General features: G+C 43.1%; 1 protein-coding gene across 1 annotated transcript; it reads right to left on the bottom strand.

The window, feature by feature from the left end:
- Positions 1-1,178: 1,178 nt before the first annotated feature.
- Positions 1,179-22,577, bottom strand: Sfxn4 (sideroflexin 4). The gene is given in 8 exon segments (XM_052713197.1): positions 1,179-1,256; positions 8,877-8,991; positions 14,543-14,634; positions 18,958-19,026; positions 20,379-20,501; positions 21,941-22,006; positions 22,111-22,167; positions 22,251-22,577. Coding segments are annotated over 8 exon segments (771 nt in total). The 5' UTR covers positions 22,422-22,577.
- Between the last annotated feature and the right edge of the window lie 1,444 nt (positions 22,578-24,021).

Below are 24,021 nucleotides of genomic sequence, written 5' to 3'. Positions count from 1 at the left end.
TGCCTAGCCAATGGCCAATCAGTGTTTTATTTATTGACCAATCAGCAACACATTTGCCATACAGAATATCCCACAGCACGGTATAGGTATCAAGGCATCTTTCAGACACAGCTGGGTAAATGATGACACCATTCTCCAAGACTGGTAGGGAGCTGAACTAAAGCATCGGTGAGTTCTATGGAGCATCTAATTCCCAAGTACATTGGGGCAACTTTTGGGAGTCTGAGGGGCTGGCAGAATGGCAATCCAGCCTTGGATGGGGTTTGGGTGAGAACCATCTCAGCAGAATGTAGACTGTGGCCAACAGCACTTAGAAAGTCTGGGTAAGGTCTGAGTTTGAGGTTAGCCCAGTCTACTGTGAGTTCCAGGACAGCCAGGGCTACACAGAGAAACCATCTTGAGGAAGAGGAGGGGAAGAAAGGAGGAAGAATCTGAAGAGAGGGATGGAGGGACGGAGGGATGGAGGGACGGAGGGAGAGGGAAATATGGAGGAAGTCTGGTTAGGAAAGATGTATTGCTTTTTTGATGAGGCAAGTGACTGGCAGTATCAATGCTCCTGGGAGTAGCCTACAAAGAAGGAGATGTGCCATCTTCCAGTGGCTACAGAGCAAGGCCCAGAAGAAGGGAAATGGTTATCCCTGAGAAAGCTGACCTTGTATAGACCTAGACTGATGTTGGAAAGGAAGCTTTTGCTGGCAAGGGGCCTTGGTTATTAAAGAAACAGAAGTGTCGGGTCCTGTCAATCAGAAACCAGGGAAGCAGACAGAATACTTGCAGTGTAGGATCAGATGAAATAAGAAGGGAAACAGGATTACTTTAGGGACTAGAAGCCTTAATGAGTTCACCAGAGCTTTGTGTCTTCCTGAGGCTATCTATGTAGTGTTTGTATCCCAGACCAGGTGTACCTTTTGACTCTACTTTTTCAAGTACTCAACTTCAGAAAAGTTTATTCACAGGTTCACACTGTCCCTTCCCAGGCTGATTCTCACTTCATCCACTGTTCCTTCAGCAGTCCCCTGGATGTTGCTCTTCTTTCAGTTAGCCTCAAAACCCCAGGTACAGTGGGGTTGGAAGCTAGCTTGCTGCACAGGAATTGCTGGGAGCCCTGAGAACCATGGCAGTGCTCTCCAACTAACCTTGAGGAGTCAAAGATTTCCAAACAGGAACCAAACTTGCCCTTATACCCCTCTGTTATAGAAGAGTTCTTTTTCTTCTGTAGAAGACTGAATCTCTTTTTCAAGCTGACTATACTGGATCTGAAAGACAAGGTCAAATTCTTTATATTCATGCTTAACTTCTGTCTCAAAGGCCATGTTTTAAAAAGTTCTGAAAGCACCTGTTTTCACATAATTCCCAATGATACCTAGTTGATAGCAGGAAGTACCATTTCTTAGAACTATTTATTGCTTGTTTATTCATTTACTTTAGTTTTTTTGAAACAGCATTTCTTTGTGTACACCTGGCTATTCTGGAACTCACTCTGCAGACCAGGCTGGCCCCAAATCCACAGAGATCCACCACCACCACCCAGCTCTTAGAACTTTTTAAATGGAAATTTTCAAATACAGAGGGAACATAATCAGCTTTTGTGCACTCATCATTCAGCAATAGCTATGAAGAGTCTACTGATCTGACTTCCTCAAGCACTTACCATACCCATAAGTGTAGCAGTGGTGAGGGATGGAGTGATCCCCTTTCTCTGGTTTTGGGGACAGGCTCTTGATGTGGAGGCAAGACTGGCCTTGAACTTAGTCTCCTGCCTCAGCCTCTAGAATGCTGTTAATACAAAGATACACCTGGCTCCTTGAGCATTTTAAGGCAATTCTCAGGTGTATCATTTCACCTACAAATACTCCAGTATGAAATTACAGACTTCCTGTTATCATATACACAAAAAGGAGAGTTATCATACCTAGCAAATGTTAGCAGTGAACCCCTAACAGCCAATGCTTATTTCCAGTCTTTCAAGGTTGGATGTACTCAGCTGATGGCAAGCAGTGGAGCTCTGAAGGGACAGGATCCCTTATAAGGATCCTTGAAGTTCCAGAAAGGTACTACAGGGATATCTGAGGAGATGCTGAACCCCTCTCAGCCTTAGAATGGCCAAACAAGGCAGGGTACCCCAACAGCACAAGACCACCACTGGAGCATCTCCACCACCCACCTAGAGCCAACAGGTACCTTCAAGGTCCAGTGACTCTCTGGAGCAATGCTGGGATACAGACGCTGAGATTCAGCCTCCACGCCTGGCAAGGCTCCTACATGACCCCTTCAAGCCCACTGCTTGTTTCCTCAGCCTGGTGGTGCAGTGCTGACTTTAGTCTCAGCATCTTGTCAGTCCTGTGGGGTCATGCTGTCCACTCCTCCCTCCTGCTCTTCCACTGGGAATGCATTCTTTTCAGTCCCATCTCTGCCTGTGAAAGTCCAGCCATTTCCAGAGGCTCCCTCCTCCAAGAAGCCTTCCTTAGTTCTAATCATTCTGTTTATGTTTACTTTCTGTCATGAAAGAGTAATGTGCATATATATATATATATATCTCCTTTCCTGCAAGAGCATGTGATAGATCCTATCGCTGACCTCAGGGTCTTTCCTCTTCCACATCATCAGAGGCCTTTTGTTATTATAAATTTGTGGGTGTACATTCGTATGGAGGTCAGAGGATAACCTTCAGGAGTCAATTTTCTCCTTATGTCTCAGGGACTGGACTCAGGTCTTTAGGCTTGGTGGCAAACACCTCTATCTGCTAAGTCATCCCAGTAGCCCACGAGCTGAGTTTTAAACAGGCACAGAACAAATCTCTAAAGCAATGATTCTTGGCACAGATACTGTCTTCAACTCCCTTCAACAGACAAGGAAGCTGAGAAAACTGACCAACATGATGGAGAAGCTGGGCATTTTAACAGGCAGAAATCATAAATACATTGTTTTTTTTTGTTCTTGGTTTTTCAAGACAGGGTTTCTCTGTGTAGCTTTGCACCTTCCCTGGAACTCACTCTGTAGCCCTGGCTGCCTTCGAACTCACAGAGATCCACCTACCTCTGCCTCCCGAGTGCTGGGATTAAAGGCGTGCACCACCACCACCTGGCTTTTGTTTGTTTGTTTGTTTGTTTTTGTTTTTCGAGACATGGTTTCTCTGTGCAGCTTTGCGCCTTTCCTAGAACTCGCTTTGTAGACCAGGCTGGCCTCAAACTCACAGAGATCCGCCTGCCTCTGCCTCCGAGTGCTGGGATTAAAGGCGTGCGCCACCACTGCCCATCTCCATAAATACATTGTATTGTTATACATAATGAATCATCTATAGAACCATGCCCCCTATGTGAATACATATGTTAAAATGAGAAGGTTTGTGGGCTAGGATAACTCAGTGGTAACACACTTGTCTAAAATAGGCAAGGCCATAGGTACAGTCTCCAGCACTGAAAAGTAGTAATAAAATAAAATTTAGTGCATTAGTCTCAGTGGCTGTATTTTAAGCACTCAGCAGCCATATGTGGCCAGTGTTTGCCACATTGGGACAGAGCATGGATCACTGCCTTACTGCAGGAAGTCCCACTGCATAACATGACTATACAGCTTGATAGATGACCTAAAAGTTCTTTAGAGTTTTTCCTCAAATGGCCGAAAGACATTTAAGGAATTGCTCAACATCCCTAATCATCAGGGAAATGCAAATCAAAACAACTCTGAGATACCACCTTACGCCTGTCAGAGTGGCTAAGATCAAAAACACTGAAGACACATTATGCTGGAGAGGATGTGGAGCTAGGGGAACCCTCCTCCACTGCTGGTGGGAATGCAAGCTTGTACAACCACTTTGGAAATCAATATGGTGCTTTCTTAGAAAATTGGGAATCCATCTCCCCCAAGATCCAGCTATACCACTCTTGGGCATATACCCAAGGAATGCTCAACCACACCATAAGAGCACTTGTTCAGCTATGTTCATATCAGCATTGTTTGTAATAGCCAGAACATGGAAACAACCTAGATGCCCTTCAACTGAAGAATGGATAAACAAAATGTGGTACATATACACAATGGAATACTACTCAGCAGAGAAAAACAATGACATCATGAGGTTTGCAGACAAATGGATGGATCTAGAAAAAATCATCCTGAGTGAGGTAACCCAAACTCAGAAAGACAAACATGGTATGTACTCACTCATAGCAGGATACTAGATGTGGAACAAGGATGACTTGTCTGCTACTCACATCACCAGGGAGTCTACCTGGAAAACAGGACTCCAAGAAAGACACGGGGATTGCCCAATGACAGAGAAATGGAATGAGATCTACATGAACAGCCTGGACATGAGTGGGGGTAGTGCAAGGCGAGGGTCGAGGGAAAGAGAGCTTGGGGGAGCGGGAGATCCCAGCTGGATCAACAACAGAGAGAGAGAACAAGGAATAGGAGACCATGGTAAATGAAGACCACATGAGAATAGGAAGAAGCAAAGTGCTAGAGAGGCCCACAGAAATCCACAAAGATACCCACACAACAGACTGCTGGCAATGGTCGAGATACAGCCCGAACTGACCTACTCTGGTGATGGGATGGCCAAACACCCTAATTGTAATGCTAGAAACCTCATCCAACTACTGAGGGATCTGGATGCAGAGATCCATGACTAGGCCCTGGGTGGATCTCTGGGAGTCCAATTAGCGAGAATGAGGAGGGTTTATATGAGCGAGAATTGTTGAGACCAAGGTTGGATAAAGCACAGGGACAAATAGCCAAGTGAATGGAAACACATGAACTATGAACCAATGGCTGAGGGGTCCCCACTGGATCAGGCCCTCTGAATGGGTGAGACAGTTGATTGGCTTGATCTGTTTGGGAGGCATCCAGGCAGTGGGACCGGGTCCTGTGCTCATTGCATGAGTTGGCTGTTTGAAACCTGGGGCCTATGCAGGATTGCTTGGCTCGGCCTGGGAGGAGGGGACTGGACCTACCTGGACTGAGTCTACCAGGTTGATCTCAGTCTGTGGGGAAGGCTTTGCCCTGGAGGAGATGGGAATGGGGGGGGCTGGGGGAAAGTGAGGGGGACGGGAGGGGGGAGAACAAGGGAATCTGTGGCTGATATGTAGAACTGAATTGTATTGCAAAATAAAAAAAAATAAATATGATTGATGGAACACTAAAAAAAACCAAATTAAAAAAAGTTCTTTAGAGTTTTTCAAAGATTTGTGTGTTGATTGATTGATTGATTGATTAGTTTATTCATAAACTTTGAGAGAGGGTTTCGTGAAGCCCAAGATGGCCTCAAATTCACTATATCCAAGGAAAACCTTGGGCTTCTACCTCCTGGGATTATAGGAGTGTGCCACCATGCATGGTTTATGTGGTGCTGGGGATCATACTCCTGGCTTTGTGATGCTAGGAAAGCATTTTACAAACTGAGCAACATCCCCAGCTCATAAAGTTTTTAGTTGTTTTGTTTTGCTTTGTTTGTTGTTTTTGAGACAAGGTTTCTCTGTGTAGTCCTGGCTGTCCTGGAACTCTCTCTGTAGATCAGGCTATCCTAAAACTCAGATTTGCCTGCCTCTGCCTCCCAAGTGCTAGGATTAAAGCTGTGCACCACCACCACCTGGCTAAAATTATTTCTTTTTTTTATAATTTACTTTTATTTTATGTGCATTGGTGTTTTGCCTGCATATCTGTGTAAGGATGTCAGGTTCCCTAGAACTGGAGTTACAGACAGTTGTGAGCTGCCATATGGGTGCTGGAAATTGAACCAAGGTTCTCTGGAAGAACAGTCAGTGCTCCCAACTGCTGAGCCATCTCTCCAGCCCCTAAAATTATTTTTTATACTCCTACATGTCACAGACCATAAGGAATATACAGCAGATGACAACTGATATTCATAAGGTCAACCCACCAGATGAATAACTCTGATGGAGGAACCTCATCAAGCAAGGCTTATGGGGCCACTGCCTATGGATGCTGTTTTGCTTCTGTCTATAATTTCCCTCATGTGCCACTACATTTCTTCCCTAAAAACAGCTATGGGTATTACCCCTCCACCCCCCACCTGTGCATTTATCTTGTGAATACATTTCATCTACTGGGGCATATATATCTGTAGATGGTCAGGAAGATGATTTCTTCTTAAGCTGTATAATTTTGGTGAATAGAAATAATATTAGGATTTTTTCATAGCTCAGGCTGACATAGGAAAATAACAGTATTCTCAGCTTCAAAGACAGCTTTTTACACAATTAGCTGATTTAAGACCTCAGAGCAAATTCAAAATAGACTAGTTGCCCCTACAAATGAATCACACAAGGACAGATTCCTAAGTGTCTGGTTGTTGAACCAAGGTCAGACATGAAGCAACTTTAGTGCCAGTTCTTTGCCTGTAAAAGTCTGGCTGATAGCATTAAAGGCATAGCTCTCTGCACATAAAATTATCTCAGCAATTGACTCTGTATGAACTTCTTTCTTTCTTTTCTTTTTTGGTTTTTCGAGACAGGGTTTCTCTGTATAGCTTTGGAGCCTTTCCTGGAACTTGCTCTGTAGCCCAGGCTGGCCTTGAACTCATGGAGATCTGCCTGCCTCTGCCTCTCAAGTGCTGGGATTAAAGGCGTGTGCCACCACCGCCCGGCTCTGCATGAATTTCTTTTTTTTTAGATTTATTTATTATGTATACAGCATGTATGACCAGAAGAGGGCACCAGACCTATTACAGATGGTTGTGAGCCACCATGTGGTTGCTGGGAATTGAACTCAGGACCTCTGGAAGAGCAGTCAGTGCTCCTAACCTCTGAGCCATCTCTCCAGCCCATCTGCATGAATTTCTAATCTCAGTTTATGATACAAGACTCAAGGTTCAGCCAACTGACTGTTTATGTTTAGGTCCTGGGATGCTTTTAAGGTCACTGTCCCTTGAAGAAGTGCTGAAGTACTGGGCATTACATGCCTCCCTCCTGCTCACCAAGAAGTAAAGCACAATCCTAATTAGTCTTAACAATAAAAACCTGGAGTCAGATATCGAGGGTGAAAGCTGAAAGATCACAGAAGCAGAGCAGCCAGCCACTTAGAGACATTTTACCTCTACCTAGTCTCAGACCAAATGGGAGAGATCCTGTCTCTATGAAACCTCAGAGTGAATGAATGGGCCTTGTTTATAAGAATCCTCAGACTGAATGGATGAGAGACCCTGTCTCCACCCTGTAGTTGAAAGTTTTCCTGTGTCCCGCCCAGTCTGCAGCTGCTCAGACCCAAGTAAACACACAGAGGCTTATATTTATTAAAACTGCTAGGCCATTAGCTCAGGCTTCCTACTGACTAACTCTTACACTAAACTCAGCCCATTTTTGTTTATCTATATGTTGCCACATGTTTTGTGGCTTTACCTGTGTCATTACATGCTGCTCCCTGGATGGTGGGCTGGTGTCTCCTTACTCAGCCTTCCTCTTCCCAGAATTCTCCTTGTCTGCTTATCCCACCTATACTTCCTGCCTGGCTACTGGCCAATCAGCATTTTATTAAACCAGTGTACAAAAGCATTATCCCACAGCATCACCTAATAAAATTTGCCTGAAGATCAGAGAACAGAACAAGCCACTAGATTAAACATAGATGTCAGGCAGTGACACCTTTAACCCTAGCACTTGGGAGACAGAGATCCAGCTAGATATCTGTGAGTTCAAAGCCACCCTGAACTACATGAGATTGACTCCATCTAGGAGAGAAAACAGAGCCAGGTATTGGTGGCACACACCTATGGTGATATTTTATTTGTACTAAAATGTGATTTGTATGTTAATAAATAAAGTTGCCCGGGGGTCAGAGCTATTAGAGCCATAGCAAAAGCTGGGCGGTGGTGGTGCACGCCTTTAATCCCAGCACTTGGTAGGCAGAGCTAGGTAGATCTCTGTGTGTTCAAGGATACAGTCAGCATTGGAGACACATGCCTTTAATCTCAATACCAACCATAGAAGACCTGGAGGTCTGTACAGAGAGGCAGTGACTAGAAGGTCATGTGGTTGGGTTTACAACCAATGAGAAGGCAGAACAAACTCTATAAATAAAGACAAACACACAGGAAGTAGGTCTCTTTCAGAGAGGCAGAACCACTGCAAGAGGAAGGGTAAGGTTTTTAGCTCTTAGCTCTGACCTCTTGGCTTTCTTCTTTGTATTGGTTCTGTGTTTCTTACTTAATAAGACAGTTGGTTACATCTACACACACTTTTAATCCCAGTGCTGGGAAGCACATACACCTTTAATCCCAGGAAGTGATGGCTGGATGGAGAAAGGTATATAAGGCCTGAGGAGACAGGAACTAAAGGCTTTTCGGCAGAAGCATCCCTTTCAGCTAGAGGCTTTTTCAGCTAAAGCCTTTTGGATGAGGACTCAGAGGATTTCTCAGAGGATTCATGGAGCTGGTAAGGTGAGATGTGGCAATGGCTTGTTCCTTTGTCTCTCTGATCTTTCAGCATTTACCCCAATATCTGACTCCAGGCTTTAGTTGAAAGACAAATTTAACAATTCATGTTACATACATAAGAATTATGGGTTAAACGTAAGAGCTGGTTAGGAATAAGCCTGAGCTTCCAGCTGAGCTTTTATAAGTAATATTAAGCCTCTGAGACAATTATTTAAGAAGTAGCAGCCAGGTATTTGAGAGTTGCTGGTTGGACACAGAAACTTCTACCTACAAGGAGGGAAGATTTTTGAGAGAGAAAGATTTTTCAAGATGAAGTAAAAGAGAAAGTTACCATCAGAACATGTGTGTTTCTTTCTTAATATCCCTCTGATAGAAAAAGGTTTTGGATTTTTTTGTAAACCCTGAGTGCACTCTTGGGGCAGGATCTCTAAAGACTATACAATACCTACAAACTCCTCTAATGGGAAGCTGTGGGGGCTCTTACCTGTCCAATTTGTGGAACATGCTGAATGACGCCGGCAATATAAGTTCCATCATAAGGAGGTAAACCCATTCCCATGATCACCAATGACAACAAAGTTTGTGGGGAAAACCCAGTCCTGTAAGAGGCAAGGCATAGCTCACAAACAGTGCTCAACACTTTGGACCTCTTTTCTGAAGCAGTCCTTCTGCTTAAATGGTGGCTGATTCGGCTCAGCATGCAGCTATAGGCCTATGCCTGGGTCACTGCACAACCACCCATTAGCAGGCCCTAAAAGACACATGGACTCAGCTCTGGATATAGTTTATCTACTCAGACCTTTCACAGAAATGTAGGAATGGGCATTGACTAGTCAGATTGAGCAACTTGTCAAAACTCCCGAGCCAAAAGTGATAGTTCAGGTTCTAGAGCATGTGACTCAAATGGTCTTGTGTAATAGTTAGTTAGTTTGTTTGTTTTTGAGACAGGGTTTCTCTGTGTAGCTCTGGCTGTCTTAGAACTAGCTCTGTAGACCAGGATAGCCTTTAAATCAGAGATCTGCCTGACTCTGCCTTACTTATTAAAGGCATGCGCCATTACTGCCTGGCTGTGTGATATTCTTTAGAGAATGGAAGGAGCAGTATGGTAATATTCATAGAACTCCAGTCTGGGGAGTCAGAGACCTGAGGCCACATAAAGGCTACATGTGCCACTCTGTAGGCAGAACACATGCTCAATGGGAATTCCCTTGCCCTTCTAAGCCTTTTTTTTTTTTTTTTTTGAGATTCAAAAACAGGAAACTGAGATAGAAGATCTACAAGATGCTCTACTATGGATGCCATGTGCTGTCTAGCTCTGGGACACTGGTTCTGTGAGATCACCTAATGGCTCTGTCTTTCAGACTTCACTCCACTCCCTGGAAACAGATTCCACTCTAACGCCACAGAAATCCTATGTCATTCATTCATATATAACCAGGATTCCAGCTCTGACAGAGCTTCAGGATTGAGGCTGGTCAGAACAGCCCAGGAAGATTCAAACTGAGCAAGTCTCTTCATCCATCTGGCTGGCTCTCCTGTGGGAATGAGCAGTTGGCTCTGCCCAGGGCATTTCCTTATCTCCTGAAATGTGCCTCATATGGGGTGCTAGATGGGCTTCTCCTTTTTTTTTTTTATTAAAAGAGTTTCTATTCATTTTACATACCAACCACAGATTCCCCTGTCCTCCCTCATCTGGCCCCTCAGCATTTCCTCCAACCCACCCCCCTTTCCCGCCTCCTCCAAGACAAGAACTCCCCTGGGGAATCAGCAGAGCCTGGTACATTCAGTTGAGGCAGGTCCAAGCCCCTCCTCCCTGCACCAAGGCTGTGCAAAGTGTCTCACCTTAGGCACTAGGTTCCAAAAAGCCAGCTCATGCACTAGGAACAGGTCCCGATCCCATTGCCTGGGGCCCCCCTAAACAGTTCAAGCTAAACAATTGTCTCACTTATCCAGAGGGTCTAGTCCAGTACCATGGGGGCTCCTCAGCTATTGGTCTACAGTTCATGTGTTTCCACTAGTTTGGCTAGTTGTTTCTGTACTTTTTCCAATCATAGTCTTGATATCCCTTGCTCACAGAATCTCTCCTCTCTCTCATCTATTGGACTCCTGGAGCTCTGCCTGGGACCTGGCTGTGAATCTCTGCATCTGCTTCCTTCAGTCACTGGATGAGGGTTCTATGATGACAGTTAGGGTATTCAGCCATCTGATCACCAGAGTAGGCCAGCTCAGGCACCCTCTCAACTAATTGCCAGTAGTCTATAGTGGAGTCATCCTTGTGGATTCCTGGGAACCTCCCTAGCACTCTACTTCACCCTATTCCCATGGTGCCTTCATTTATCATGGTATCTCTTTTCTTGCTCTCCCACTCTGTTCTCATTCCAGCTCGAACCTCCCACTCCTCTAAGCTCTCATCCCCCATTCCTTGCCCTCCATTAACCCCCCTCACCCCTGGCTTGCTCATGTAGATCTCATCTATTTCTCCATCATTGGGTGATCCATGTGCCTTTCCTAGGGTCCTCCTTACTAGGTAGCCTCCCTGGAGCTGTGGGTTGCAGTTTGGTTATCCTTTACTTTATATCTAGTATCCACTTATGAGTGAGTACATACCATGTTTGTCCTTCTGAGTCTGGGTTACCTCATTCAGGATGATATTTTCTAGTTCCATTTATTTGCCTCCAAACCTCATGATGTCATTGTTTTTCTCTGCTGAGTAGTACTTCATTGTGTATATGTACCACATTTTCTTTATTCATTCTTCAGTTGAGGGGCATCTAGGTTGTTTCCAGGTTCTGGGTATTACAAATAATGCTGCTATGAACATAGATGAGCATGTGTACTTGTGGTATGATTGAGCATTCCTTGGGTATATGCCCAAGAGTGGTATAGCTGGGTCTTGAGCAAGATTGATTCCCAATTTTCTGAGAAACTGCCATACTGATTTCCAAAGTAGCTGTACAAGTTTGCATTCCTACCAACAGTGGAGGAGTGTTCCCCTTGCTCCACATCCTCTCCAACATAAGCTGTCTCAGTGTTTTTTATCTTAGCCATTCTGACAGGTGTAAGATGGTATCAACATTGTTTTGATTTGCATTTCCCTGATGACTAAGGATGTTGAGCAATTCCTTAAAATGTCTTTCAGCCCATTTGAGTTTCCTCTGTTGAGAATTCTCTGTTTAGCTCTATAACCCCCCCCCCTTTTTTTAAATTGGACTGTTAGGTGTTCTGATGTCTAGTTTCTTGAGTTCTTTATATATTTTGGAGATCAGCCCTCTGTCAGATGTGGGGTTGGTGAAGATCTTTTCCCATTCTGAAGGCTGTCATTTGGTCTTATTGACAATGTCCTTTGCTCTACAAAAGCTTCTCAGTTTCAAGAGGTCCCATTTATTAATTGTTGCTCTCAGTGTCCGTGCTACTGGTGTTATATTTAGGAAGTGATCTCCAGTACCAATGAGTTCAAGACTACTTCCTACTTTCTCTTCTATCAGGTTCAGGGTAACTGGATTTATGTTGAGGTCTTTGATCCACTTGGACTTAAGTTTTGTGCATGGTGACAGATATGGATCTATTTGCATTCTTCTACATATTGACATCCACTTATGCCAGCACCATTTGTTGAAGATGCTTTCTTTTTTCCATTGTACAGTTTTGGCTTCTTTGTCAAAAATTAGGTGTTCATACCTGTGCTGATTATTGTCAGAGTCTTCAATTCGATTCCATTGGTCCACATGTCGATTTTTATGCCAGTACCAAGCTGTTTTTATTACTGTAGCTCTATAGTAGAGCCTGAAGTCAGGGATTGTGATGCCTCCAGAGGTTGCTTTGTTGTACAAGATTCTTTTAGCTATCCTGGGTTTTTTGGTTTTCCATATGAAGTTGAGTATTATTCTTTCCACGTTTGTGAAGAATTGTGTTGGGATTTTGATGGGGATTGCATTGAATCTGTAGATTGCTTTTGGTAAGATTGCCATTTTTACTATGTTAATACTACCTATCCATGAGCATGGGGGATCTTTCCATTTCCTGATATCTTCTTCAATTTCTTTCTTCAGAGACTTAAAGTTCTTGTCATACAGGTCCTTCACTTGATTAGTTAGTTACTCCAAGGTATTTTATATTATTTGTGGCTATTGTAAAGGATGATGTTTCTCTGATTTCTTTCTTAGTCCTTTTATCATTTGTATATAGGAGGGCTACTGATTTTTTTGAGTTAATCTTGTATCCTGCCACATTACTGAAGGAGTTTATCAGCTGTAGGAGTTCCCTGGTAGAATTTTTTGGGTCACTTATGTACACTATCATATCGTCTGCAAATAGTGAAAGTTTGATTTCTTCCTTTCCAATTTTTATCCCTTTGATCTCCTTTTGTTGTCTTATTGCTCTAGCTAGAACTTCAAGTACTATATTGAATAAATATTGGGAGAGTGGACAGCCTTGTCTTGTTCCTAATTTTAGTGGAATCGCTTTGAGTTTCTCTCGATTTAATTTGATGTTGGCTGTCGGCTTGCTGTAAATTGCCTTTATTATGTTTAGGTATGTTCCTTGTATTCCTGATCTCTCTAAGACCTTTATCATGAAGGGGTGTTGGATTTTCTTAGAAGTTCCACGATGGACTGAGTAGCTGGTTCAGGATAGACATGTGACTACCATATGCTTATAGAAAGCTCTAGAGTCTCCTATCTGAACAAAGACAGATAGGCCTCCAGACTTTGCTGTAAGGCTCTCTGATGGAGAGGCTATGAGGTGGCCAGGAAATGATAGGCAGTTGTGCCTCTCTTCAGCATAAGCATCCACTTTAGCCGAAGACTTCCAACACCACAGAGCTGAAGAAAAGTTAAGCATCCAGCAGAGGAACTCCAGATCCAGGACTATAGACTATCCTGCCTGTGTCAGATACCTATCCCTGTAACTGCAGGCTGTGTTTCTCACTTGGCAATCACAGTTGCCAGAGAAAGACCCCCAGGATCTCTGCCTACAACAGGCCTTTTTTTCTTTTGAGACAGAATGGTCTCAAATTCACTATGTAGTCAAGTATAACCTTGAATTTCTCATCTTCCTGCCTCCACCTTCCAAGTGCAAGGATTATAGGTATGTGCTACCAGTGTGGTGGTATTGTGTTCCCCAAAATATTGTGTACCTTAATAAACTTATCTGGGGTCAGAGAACAGAAAAGCCACAAGATACTTAGGCTAGAAAATGTTAGCACACGCCTTTAATCCTAGCATTCCAGAGACAGAAATCCCTCTGGATCTCTGTGAGTTCAAGGCCTCATTAGAAACAGCCAGGCATGCTGACTCACGCCTTTAATCCCAGAAAGCAGCCTTTAATCCCAGGGAGTGGTGGTAGAAAGCAGAAAGGTTTATAAGGCGTGAGGACCAGAAACTAGCAGCATTTGCCTGGTTAAGTATTTGACTGGTTAAGTGTTCAGGACTTCTAGCAGCAGTTCAGCTGAGAGCCATTGGGATGAGGACACAGAAGCTTCCAGTCTGAGGAAACAGGACCAGCTGAGGAATTGGCAAGGTGAGATAGCTGTGGCTTGTTTTGTCTCTGATCTACCAGCATTGACCCCAATAACTGGCCTCAGGTTTGATTTTATTAATAAGAACTTTTAAGATTCATGTTACATGCCATGCAATTTGTGAGATGCCTGGGGTCAAATCCAGGCTTTGTGCAGGCTGGACAAGCACTCTATCCATAGCTCTTTAGCCCTAGCCTCTTGACATACCATTTCTTGTTTCACCAAAGGAATGTCAGTCTACTGGATTAGAAGCAATTTGATCTGTTAAAGCACACTGAAGTCAGGGAAGGGAAGATTGAGCATTGTTCATAACACATCAGAGTTGGGAAAACTTGAAGATCATCCCACTCTATTCTGTGTACAGAGGGAGAATGTGGTTTGTGGACATGTCCAGAGATAGAGCTAACCAAGGGGAAGGAGCCTAGGCTCTAGGTTCATGCTGTAATACTTCTGGATTTCTCATCTCACAAATGAATTCTGTCTTACCTGGTCCATCTCATAGGAAGGCTGCAGAGGCCTTCATGTCTGCCCTTCCCACTAGGTTTGTGTTATGCAAGTTTGTAAGGGTTTGCTTTGTTTATTTTTTGTTTTGTTTTTAGATGTGTTTTGACAATGTAAGGAAAGGCCCCTCTTACCTTTTAAAGAAGTGGATAACGACTTCAGGGACCAAGGCTGAGGTCCCAAACAGCACTTCCATGGAGTGCTTCTCTTCCACTTCACTGCTTCTCTAATAGCCTGGTAGAAAGGCCAAGAGGACAGCTTAGTACCTGGAGGGAGACAATGTCCAGGGACCCCATCAGAAACTAGCGTATAGCAGCTCCTTTCTCACTGAGGAACAACTTACTGGAAAAGAGATGGAGGTGACACTTCATGGGTGCCTGTCCAGGGCCAGGTCTTCACAAGATGGCTGGGCTGGTGCTAGGAGGAAATGGGGAGGGATTTCACTTCTTTGACCCCACTGTGGTCATCATCAATCCATCAAAACATCCCCAATGAATCACCCAAAAGTACATATCAAGGCAGCTTCTAGACAAAGCCTTACCTAGAATGAACTAAAATAACAGACTCCATAGGCAATTCAGGATTTGCCCTGAATTTGGCTCATATTGCCTTTCAACCTTACCTCTGCCATCAGCCTCCTATTGTAACCTGCTCACCAGTGGTTCCCATCCTACCCTGGGGAATCTCACTAAAGCCAGCTGTGAGTACACTGGGCTACTCTCTAGGCAAGGATAACTGCCTACACCCAACTTTCATGTGTGTAACTAAAAGCAATGTGCTATAAAGGTCATATTTTACCTAGGCATGCATTTAAAGTTTGCAGCATTTTTTGGGGGGCTAAAGAGACAAGTCAGAGGTTAAAAACACTTGCTATTCTGAGTTCAGGTCTAAGCATCCACCACCCAGCATATTGCACAACTTGGAATCTGCCATGCTGCAGGCCAAGCCCACATGTCACAAACCCACCATAGAGTAGCTCAAGCCCGCATGTTGTGACGTCTCGCTGCTTACACGAAACATGAAGCAGGAACCTGTTTTTGGCTCCATTTAGCATTGCTTATTAAGTATTCTCAGGTTTCAGGTGGTAACTCAAGCTGTTGGGCACCATTTGTAACTGAAGTTTTCCTGGTCTTGCCCAGTTCCCATGGCCCTGTGGCCACTTGGACCCAAGTAAACACACAGAGGCTTATATTAATTAAAACTGCTCAGCCATTAGCTTAGGCTAACTATTGACTAGCTCTTACACTTAAATTAACCCATAATTCTTACTTATGTTAGCCACGTGGCTTGGTACCTTTACTCAGTTCTGCTTTCACATCTTGCTTCCTAGTTATGTCTAGTTGGTGACTCCTGACTCAGCCTTCCTCTTCCTAGAATTCTCCTCTCTGCTTATCCTGCCTATACTATACTTCCTGCCTGGATACTGGCCAATCAGCATTTTATTTATCAACCAAATCAGAGCAACACATTCACAGCACACAGAACGACATCCACAGCAAGGTACAAAGTAAAACTGCTTGGAGTTCAGAAGAGAATATAGGCTGTTGAGCATAGGCTGCTTCCACACTGGTGGGTCTCCTATCTGAACAAAGACAGAAAGGCCTCCAGGCTGCCACTCCCCACCTGCCCCATGTATAGAGGGAACACATTCCAGAAGGACACTTGTTAGCAGGAGGCACTGAGAGACTCACTCTGTGGCAAGTGAGAGGCTTACAAGGCCAGTGGGAGAAATCTACACTACCTAACCTGAAATTGAATCCAAGGTGCCTAATTATAATCCGATACTATTGGTTATGCAGTTCTGAAAGTTTAGCTAAGGAAAATAAATGTTTCAGTGACAGGGAGACCACAAAAGAATATGTATGCTTACACACAGTTGTGAACATTTTATTCTTAAGAGAAAGATAAACTTATTCTTTCACCCTCAACTGACCATCCTGCAGAAATGCAGTTTGTGATGGTGAGTTGGCCTGAGGATATCTTAACCCCTTGAGGATCATGAGGAGTAGGCATTGTTAGGCTTAGATTGACCATGGATATCCTGAGCCTACCATAGGCTTGCAGATAGGAGGAGCTAAGCAACAGGCTGATTAAAATCATGTTTTCTCCCTACTTTCCAGCTTTATAAATACTTCATGTACTTTATAAATACTAATAACTGGACATGAAAACTGAGCCAAAAAATGCAAAACACGTATCCACACAAACAACTGCTGCCGGTCATGGTTCAGAGCAGCCTTCTACATATGGATAGAAATGTGGGCCATCCAACAACAGATTACTAGACACTAAGAAGGAACAACTGAGAGAGGTGTGGTGGCCCAGGCCAGCAATCTCAGCACTTATGAAGTGGAAGCAGCAGGACCAGAAGCTCAATGTTATTCTCATGCTACATAACAAGTTTGAGGCCAGCCTAGGCTATATGAGAACCTGTCTCAAAACAAATAAAAACCAACAGTGAAAATGAAATACTGACTGAAATGGATTAGTTGCAAAAGCAAAAGAGGCCATACAAATGCTACTGTGTGATTCATTTACATGGATTTCTAAAAGAAGCAAACTGTGGAAGACACACATGCAGATTGGTGTTCCTCTGGGGTCAGGGGTGATTGAACTGACAGCAAGAAAAAGTTTAGGGTTAGAAATACTCCATAATCTGACTGACAGTAGAGATACTCACATGATTATTTAAACAGGCTAAAATGTACAGAACTATCCTTTTAGAATGGGTCAGTATTACAGTTCAGAGGTTATATCATGCTGAAGCTATGATAAAAATCTCTTCAGGATATTGTTTTAGGCCTAGAACCTTCACTTCAAACTCAAGACATTTTTCTTCTGGTAGTCATTTCTGTCTTTATTGCTTATGATGATCATGTCTCTATTATAATCATTCAGAAAAGGGACTAAGCTTCTATCCAGTCCAATCGAAATACTGCAGTCTGTGCTTAATGTTTATAATTCAGGCCTGTCAGTCATTGATAGGCCTTACAGAAATATTCAACAAGCTTGATAATGATGCTTTTAATGACTGTATAAATTGCAGCCCTTATTGATCTCATTTTCTACTGCCATACTGGGCAGTGGATTCCAGCTGGCTCTAAGTGTCTTCTGTGTACTGACACTGAGAAAAGCCCACTTATCTCCTTCTCTTTCTACTTCTTTACTTCCTGGTTGGTATTGTTCTTTATCTCATTTCCATAAAACTACCTCACATAACAACTTTGTGAGTTGTTTATAGCTGGGCATGTTGGCATTAAAAAAAGAAAAACCTACCAGGCAATGGTAGTACACACCTTTAATCCCAGAACTTGGGAGGCAGAGCTGTGATACCAGCTACTCAAAAGGCTGAGGCAAGAGGATCACAAGTTCAAGACCAGCCTGGGCTACACAGACCCAGTCTCAGAAACAAAAAAATACTCACCCTGGGGTTAAGGAAATGGCTCAGTGATTAAAAGCAGTTGCTACTCTTCTATAGGACGCAGGTTCAATTCCTAACACCTACACAACAGTTTACAACCTTCTGTAACTCTAGAAGATCTCATGCTTTCCAATCCCAGGAGACCTGATGCCTTCTTCTGGCCTCCACAGGCAACAGACATACATGCAGACAAAACACTCATACACATGAAATAAATTAATTAAATTAAAATTTAAAAAGTCACTTTAGCTGGGTGGTGGTGGTGGTACATGCCTTTAATCCCAGAACTTGGTAGGCAGAGCCAGGTGGATCTCTGTGAGTTAGAGGCCAGCCTGGTCTACAGAGTGAGATCCTGGACAGGCACCAAAACTACACAGAGAAACCCTGTCTTGGAAAACAAAACACAAAACAAAACAAACAAACAAAAAAAGAAAAGAAAAGAAAAGAAAAGAAAAAAATCACTAAAAAGTCTGGGAATATGGGCCAGTAGTAGGGGCACTGGATTCAAGTCCCATTATTGTGGGGAGGAAACCAAAAGAGGAGAGGCAAAGTAAAGGGAAAGGAAAGGAGAAGAGGAGGGGCAGGGAGAGGGCAGTATGTAGAATACATACCTGTAAAGCCAACACTCTGCAGGCTAAGAGAGAAGTACTAGGAATTAGAGTCCAGCATAGGCCACTAGGAAGAACATGTTTCAAAGAGAGACACAAAGAGAAAGAGACTAAGAAAGAGTGGAGGAGAAGAAGAAAAGAGAAAGGAGGAGAGAGGAAGCAGAGGAGGGGAGAGAAGAAAGAAAGAAAACAAAAACGAAAACAAAACCCAAGGCTTCCCAAGAAACAATTCTGCCTCCAATTTGGCTTTTCTGCTCCTGCCTCCATCCTGCTACAGAATTGTAACTCAGCAGCCCCCAAAGTTCTGTAAGCAAACTCCAGAATAAGAATCTCTAACTAGTCCATACACACATCTTGGTTCTGTTTCTCTGGCAAACCCAAATCACTGCACCATCTCTTAAACACTAGGTACAAAGCACAGAATATTTTTCTGGCATGATGGGAAGATGTGCTCAGGAAGAGTGGAAGGCACACAGTACCAAAGAGTAAACAGCAGCAACAGCCCCACAGTGCTTCAAACCTTTCTCTCACCTTTTCTGGTATAGCCTACATGGCCTTCCTTGTCCATCATCTCAATCCATTCATGGTTCTCAAAACTTTGGGATGAAGCTGGGTGGTGGTGGCGCACGCCTTTAATCCTAGCACTCGGGAGGCAGAGCCAGGCGGATCTCTGTGAGTTCGAGGCCAGCCTGGGCTACCAAGTGAGTTCCAGGAAAAGGCGCAAAGCTACACAGAGAAACCCTGTCTTGAAAAACAAAAACAAAAAACAAAAAAAAAAACAAAACTTTGGGATGCAAAAACTTTCATTCTGTTGGTCTGGGCTGTAGATAAAAAGAGCATGAAGCAGAAGTCTGAGTTTCAGACCAGCAAGGGAACATCTTTACAGGGATCAGTGCAACAGCTGCCTTTCTCCTGACTCTCAAATGCTCACCTGCTAAGCTCTCTCCTGGGGCTGCAGAGGTAGGATCAGAACCGATAACCACTTGGTCTTTGATTCTGACTACAGCCTAGCAGTAGATCCCAGTGCATGAGATCCATTCTGTTTCCCTGGCTCAACTATACAAGACTCCCCATATTTTGAAATGACTCCCTCAATTCTGCTTGACACGGATTGATCATATGTCTGCACCATCACCTGCCCAACTTCAATATCAATCTGCCAATTCTTCAAACTTCTTTGATCCTCAAGTTTATATGCTGAACAAGAAACAGTATACTTGTAGGCTGGGGAGTCCAAAGTATTTAGTGAATATGAGTAACTCTCTTTGGTTTCTCTCATTTCCAAGTTGGGACCCTATACTACCACCTGTTTATTGTGAGACCCTGAGCAAGTTTTTAAAGCTTGCTGTACCTCAAGACTCCTCATTTATAAAAGGGAATAATTCCTACCCATAAGTAATCAGGATATGTCAAATGATGAATGGGAAAGGTTTGTATAAGATAATCTTTACAATGTAATTTGAGTGGGTTGAAAATTAGCTCAGCAGTAGAGTGTTTGCCTCGTATATACAAGGGCTTGGCTTTGATTCTCAGCACTGCAAATGAAAGTAACAATAAAAGTAATTTGTGGCTCCAGGTTTGTATTAGTTTTTTTAACAAGAAAAGTGTATCCACAGAGCTGAAGAGATGGCTCAGTAGTTAAGTGGACATATTGATCTTGCAGGGGACCCAAGTGACTCCTAGCTTTCATATTGCTTGTAATTCAGTGCTCTTTTCTAGCCTTCATAGGAACTGCACTGACATGCACATATTTATACACACATATAATTAAAAGCATAAAAATTAAAATATAAATTTTAAAAAGGTCATCTACAGAGAAAATGTCACTTCTCAAAAAAAAAAAGATTCAATTTAGGTCAGGAAAACCCAGCAGGCTACAAATGGTACTGGTACAGGTCACAGTATGGCCAAGTTACCCAGAGTCTCTTGAGATGAAGTGACCACAAAGACAGCTGAGCTATATACTCCCTTCCCTTCTTGCTTATCAAGAAAGATGATTGGCAAAGTTCTTTTAAGCCAAAAGTTATTCAGGGGATACATCATTTGGAAGAGATGAGGGATTAACTAGAAAATAAGAGGTAAATTGCACATGACCAAAGAATTATCTGAACCAACACAGCAGCAGAGCTGGCACAATCTGGTTCCCACTGCAGGTACAATTGCAACCAGTGCATTCACACATTTTAATAACAACCCTAAGGTGGTTATAGTAGATGGGGCCTAGAGAGATTACATAACCTCTTTGTTCATAGTGTCAGAGCTGGGAAGGGTTTGAGTCAGACTGGGAAATTGAGCTTGTTTATTTTTCAAGTCTTATTTATGAATCTTGCTATGTAGCCCAGGCTGACCTCAAACTCATAATCCTGCTGTCTCAGGCTCTTGAGTATTGGGATCACAGGCCTGTGCCACTATGCCTGGCTTTAGGGTCTACATTTGTTTTCCTTTGGTTTTCTGAGACAGTCTCCCTATTATGTAGCTCTGACTGTCCTAAAACTTGCTATGTAGACCAGGTGGACACCAAACTCATAGAGATCCACCTGCCTCTACAGTCTGAGTGCTGAGATTAAAGATGTGTACCAACAAGCCTGGCCCAAGGTCTACATCTACTAGATGCTTAAGTCTCTTACATAGAATGATGCATTTGCATCATTATATACTTTATACATTATATACATTACAACTTAGGTACATCTTACCCTAGCTCTTAAATCATGTCTAAATTAGATATAATTCCCATTGCATTATAAATGCTACCAAAGTACTGTTACACTGTTTTGCTTAGGGGATGATAAGAAAAAGCATTTGTACATGTTTAGTACAGATATTGTCAGCCTAGGTAGGGTTAGTTCCCTGGATACAAAACCCACCATATATGCCTAAAAACTTAGACTAGCAGCTGACTACTCAGATGAGATAATGATTATACTGACTCATATTTTCTGCTCGTAAGTTCTAAATTTACAGGTCAGAACAGAAGCAAAATTTATAATTAGAATTAGAATCAATTTCTTTTTTTTGTTTTATTGTTATTTTAGTTTTGAGAATAAAAATGATTTGACAGATATACTAGTTAGAATCTCAAGTGAGGGATTGTCCAAATCAAATTGACCTGTGGCCAATCTTTAAGGGACTATCTTCATTAATGTTTCATGTGGGAGGACCCAGCTCACTGTGGCACCACTATCCCTAGGCAGGTCAGCCTGGGATCTAAAAGAAAACTAGGGTAGCATGAGCCAAGGAGCAAGCCAGGTAGCAAGCAATATCCTCCATGGTTCCTGCTGTACTTCCTCAGCTATGAGTGAGTTCCTGGGCCACAAGTAAAGCTGGGGGGAATAGCAAGTAGTTCTACCTTAAGATTCCTGTCTAGAGTTCCTGCCCTGACTTCCCTCAGTGATAGGCTATGATCTAGAAATTTAAGATTAAATGAGCTCTTTCCTCCCCTAAGTTGATTTTAGTCAGAGCAACAGAGATGAACTGGAACAATAGGGTATAAAAACACCTACTCCAAAGAAGGCTGAAGACACAAACACCCCTGCTCCCAACAATGTTCTCTAGACTGGTTCATGACTCTAAGGGAAAATGAAAGAACATAGTAATCAGGTATCATGTTTTGATCTGCAAGGATAATTTTTAAAAACCCAAAACCTATCTTCATAGGGTTCACAATACTTACATAACTGGCATTTCCATTGATGACATTAAAGACTGTGGTGTATCCATACAATCAAGCCTACAGAATGAGAAATCAGTGAATAACTTTCTGGTTTCAAGCATAACAGAATCCAGAAATCATGAAATTCCAAGTACTACTACTTAAGGGAAAATGATGGACTTTATTCCAGTGGCTGGCATCAACAGAACTACCTTTGAAGAAGAAAACAGAACATTCTTATGAGTCCCTGGTAGGGAGGCAGAGCCTGCAGAAACAAAAATAGTTCCCAAACAATACAGGACTGTGGCAGTTTGAATGAAAATGACCCCCATAGAATCCCAGGAAGTGGCATTATTGGAGGTGTTGCCTTGTTGTAGAAAGTATGTTACTAGGGGTGGGCTTTGAGGTTTCAGAAGCTCAAGCCAGGTCTAGCGGCTCACTGTCTCTTCCTGCTGCCTGAGGATCCAGACCCAGAACTCTCAGCTTCTCCAGCACCATGTCTGCTTACTTGCTGCCATGCTTCCTGCCATGATGATAATGGACTGAACCTCTGAAGCCAGCCCCAATTAAGTGTTTTCCTTTATAAGAGTTGCCATAGTCATGACATCCATTCATAGCAATAAAACCCTAAAACATAGGACCAAGGCTTCTATGGCTAGCACAATAGGAGGTGGACACAAGGCTTATAGCCAGGGGACAACCCCATGTTTTGTGTTCAACTAGCAAACCCTGAAAAAGTGGTACCTAAGAGTTTCACCAATGTTGTTTCCAAGCAAAGCCACCAAAAAAACCTGCCTTTGCTCGGGAAAGGCAGATATACGGCATGGGTAGATATACAGCCAGCATGTTATGGCTTTACTAGGGGCAGTTAATTCCCAGTCCTCAGTGAGGAGCTGATTGGGGGTTGACTAGGGTAAGAAGGGTACTATAGTTTGGTCAGGAATATCTCCCAGAGATGCTTTAACAGGATATGAATGGGTTAAAGACTTGGTCTCCAGCTTGGAGTGACATTGGAAGGAGGTATCTAAAGTGTAAATCTAATTAGTCTTATCAATGAAAACCAGGAGTCAGATATCGGAGTAAAACCTGAACAATCAGAGAAGCAGGAGAGAAGCCACAATTGCTTCCCTTCTCTTCCATTCCTCCAGTCCAAAAGGGCCAAGAGCCTGTGTCTGTCCTGCCTTATCACTTCCTGTTCCTCTCTGTACAGACCTCCAGACATCTATGGTTAACTAGCGGCTTGCTCCACCCTCTGACTCCAAGCAAGCTTTATTTGTCAGAACACAAACAAAATGTCATACAACAGGTATCTAAAAGGAAGTCTTCAGGACATTGAGGACATACCCTTGGAAGGGATTGTGCAATCCCAGTCTCTGTTTCTTTTGTCCACTGGGTGCCATGAAGTAAACAGCCTCGCTCCCTGCTCTCCAGTGTACTCCCACTATTCTGTGCTGATTCCCTACAGAGTCAAAAGCAATGGAGCAAAGTAAGCATGGAATGATACCTCTGAAACTATGAGCCAGAATGAGATTTCTTCTTTTTTCCCCCTGTATTTATTTATTTATTATGAATATCAGAAAGGTCAGAAGACAACTTGCAGGAGTTGGTTTTCTCTTTCCATTATATGGGTCTCAGGGAGAGAAATAGAGTTGAGGTCCTTAGCCTGCTAAGCCTCTCAGTGGCCCTTAATAAACTTTCCTTTTCTTAAAGATTTAGTTTCATTATTTTTAATTATTTGTATATATGCATATATATGTGAGAGTATGTGTACATGAGTGTAGGTGCCCACAGAGGCTAGAGTATGGCATCAGATACCCCTGGGACTAGAATTATACACAGTTGTGAACTGCCCAGTGTTAACACTGAACTCAGATCCTCTACAAGAGCCAGAAGAGCTTTTAACCACTAAGCATTCTCTTCAGCCCCCATCCC

Source organism: Peromyscus californicus, unplaced genomic scaffold (assembly GCF_007827085.1).
Source record: "Peromyscus californicus insignis strain IS unplaced genomic scaffold, ASM782708v3 Scaffold_4__1_contigs__length_199733344, whole genome shotgun sequence".
NCBI lineage: Eukaryota > Metazoa > Chordata > Mammalia > Rodentia > Cricetidae > Peromyscus > Peromyscus californicus.
Note: the sequence above shows the minus strand (reverse complement) of the source record. Positions and strands in the feature narration are given on the sequence as shown.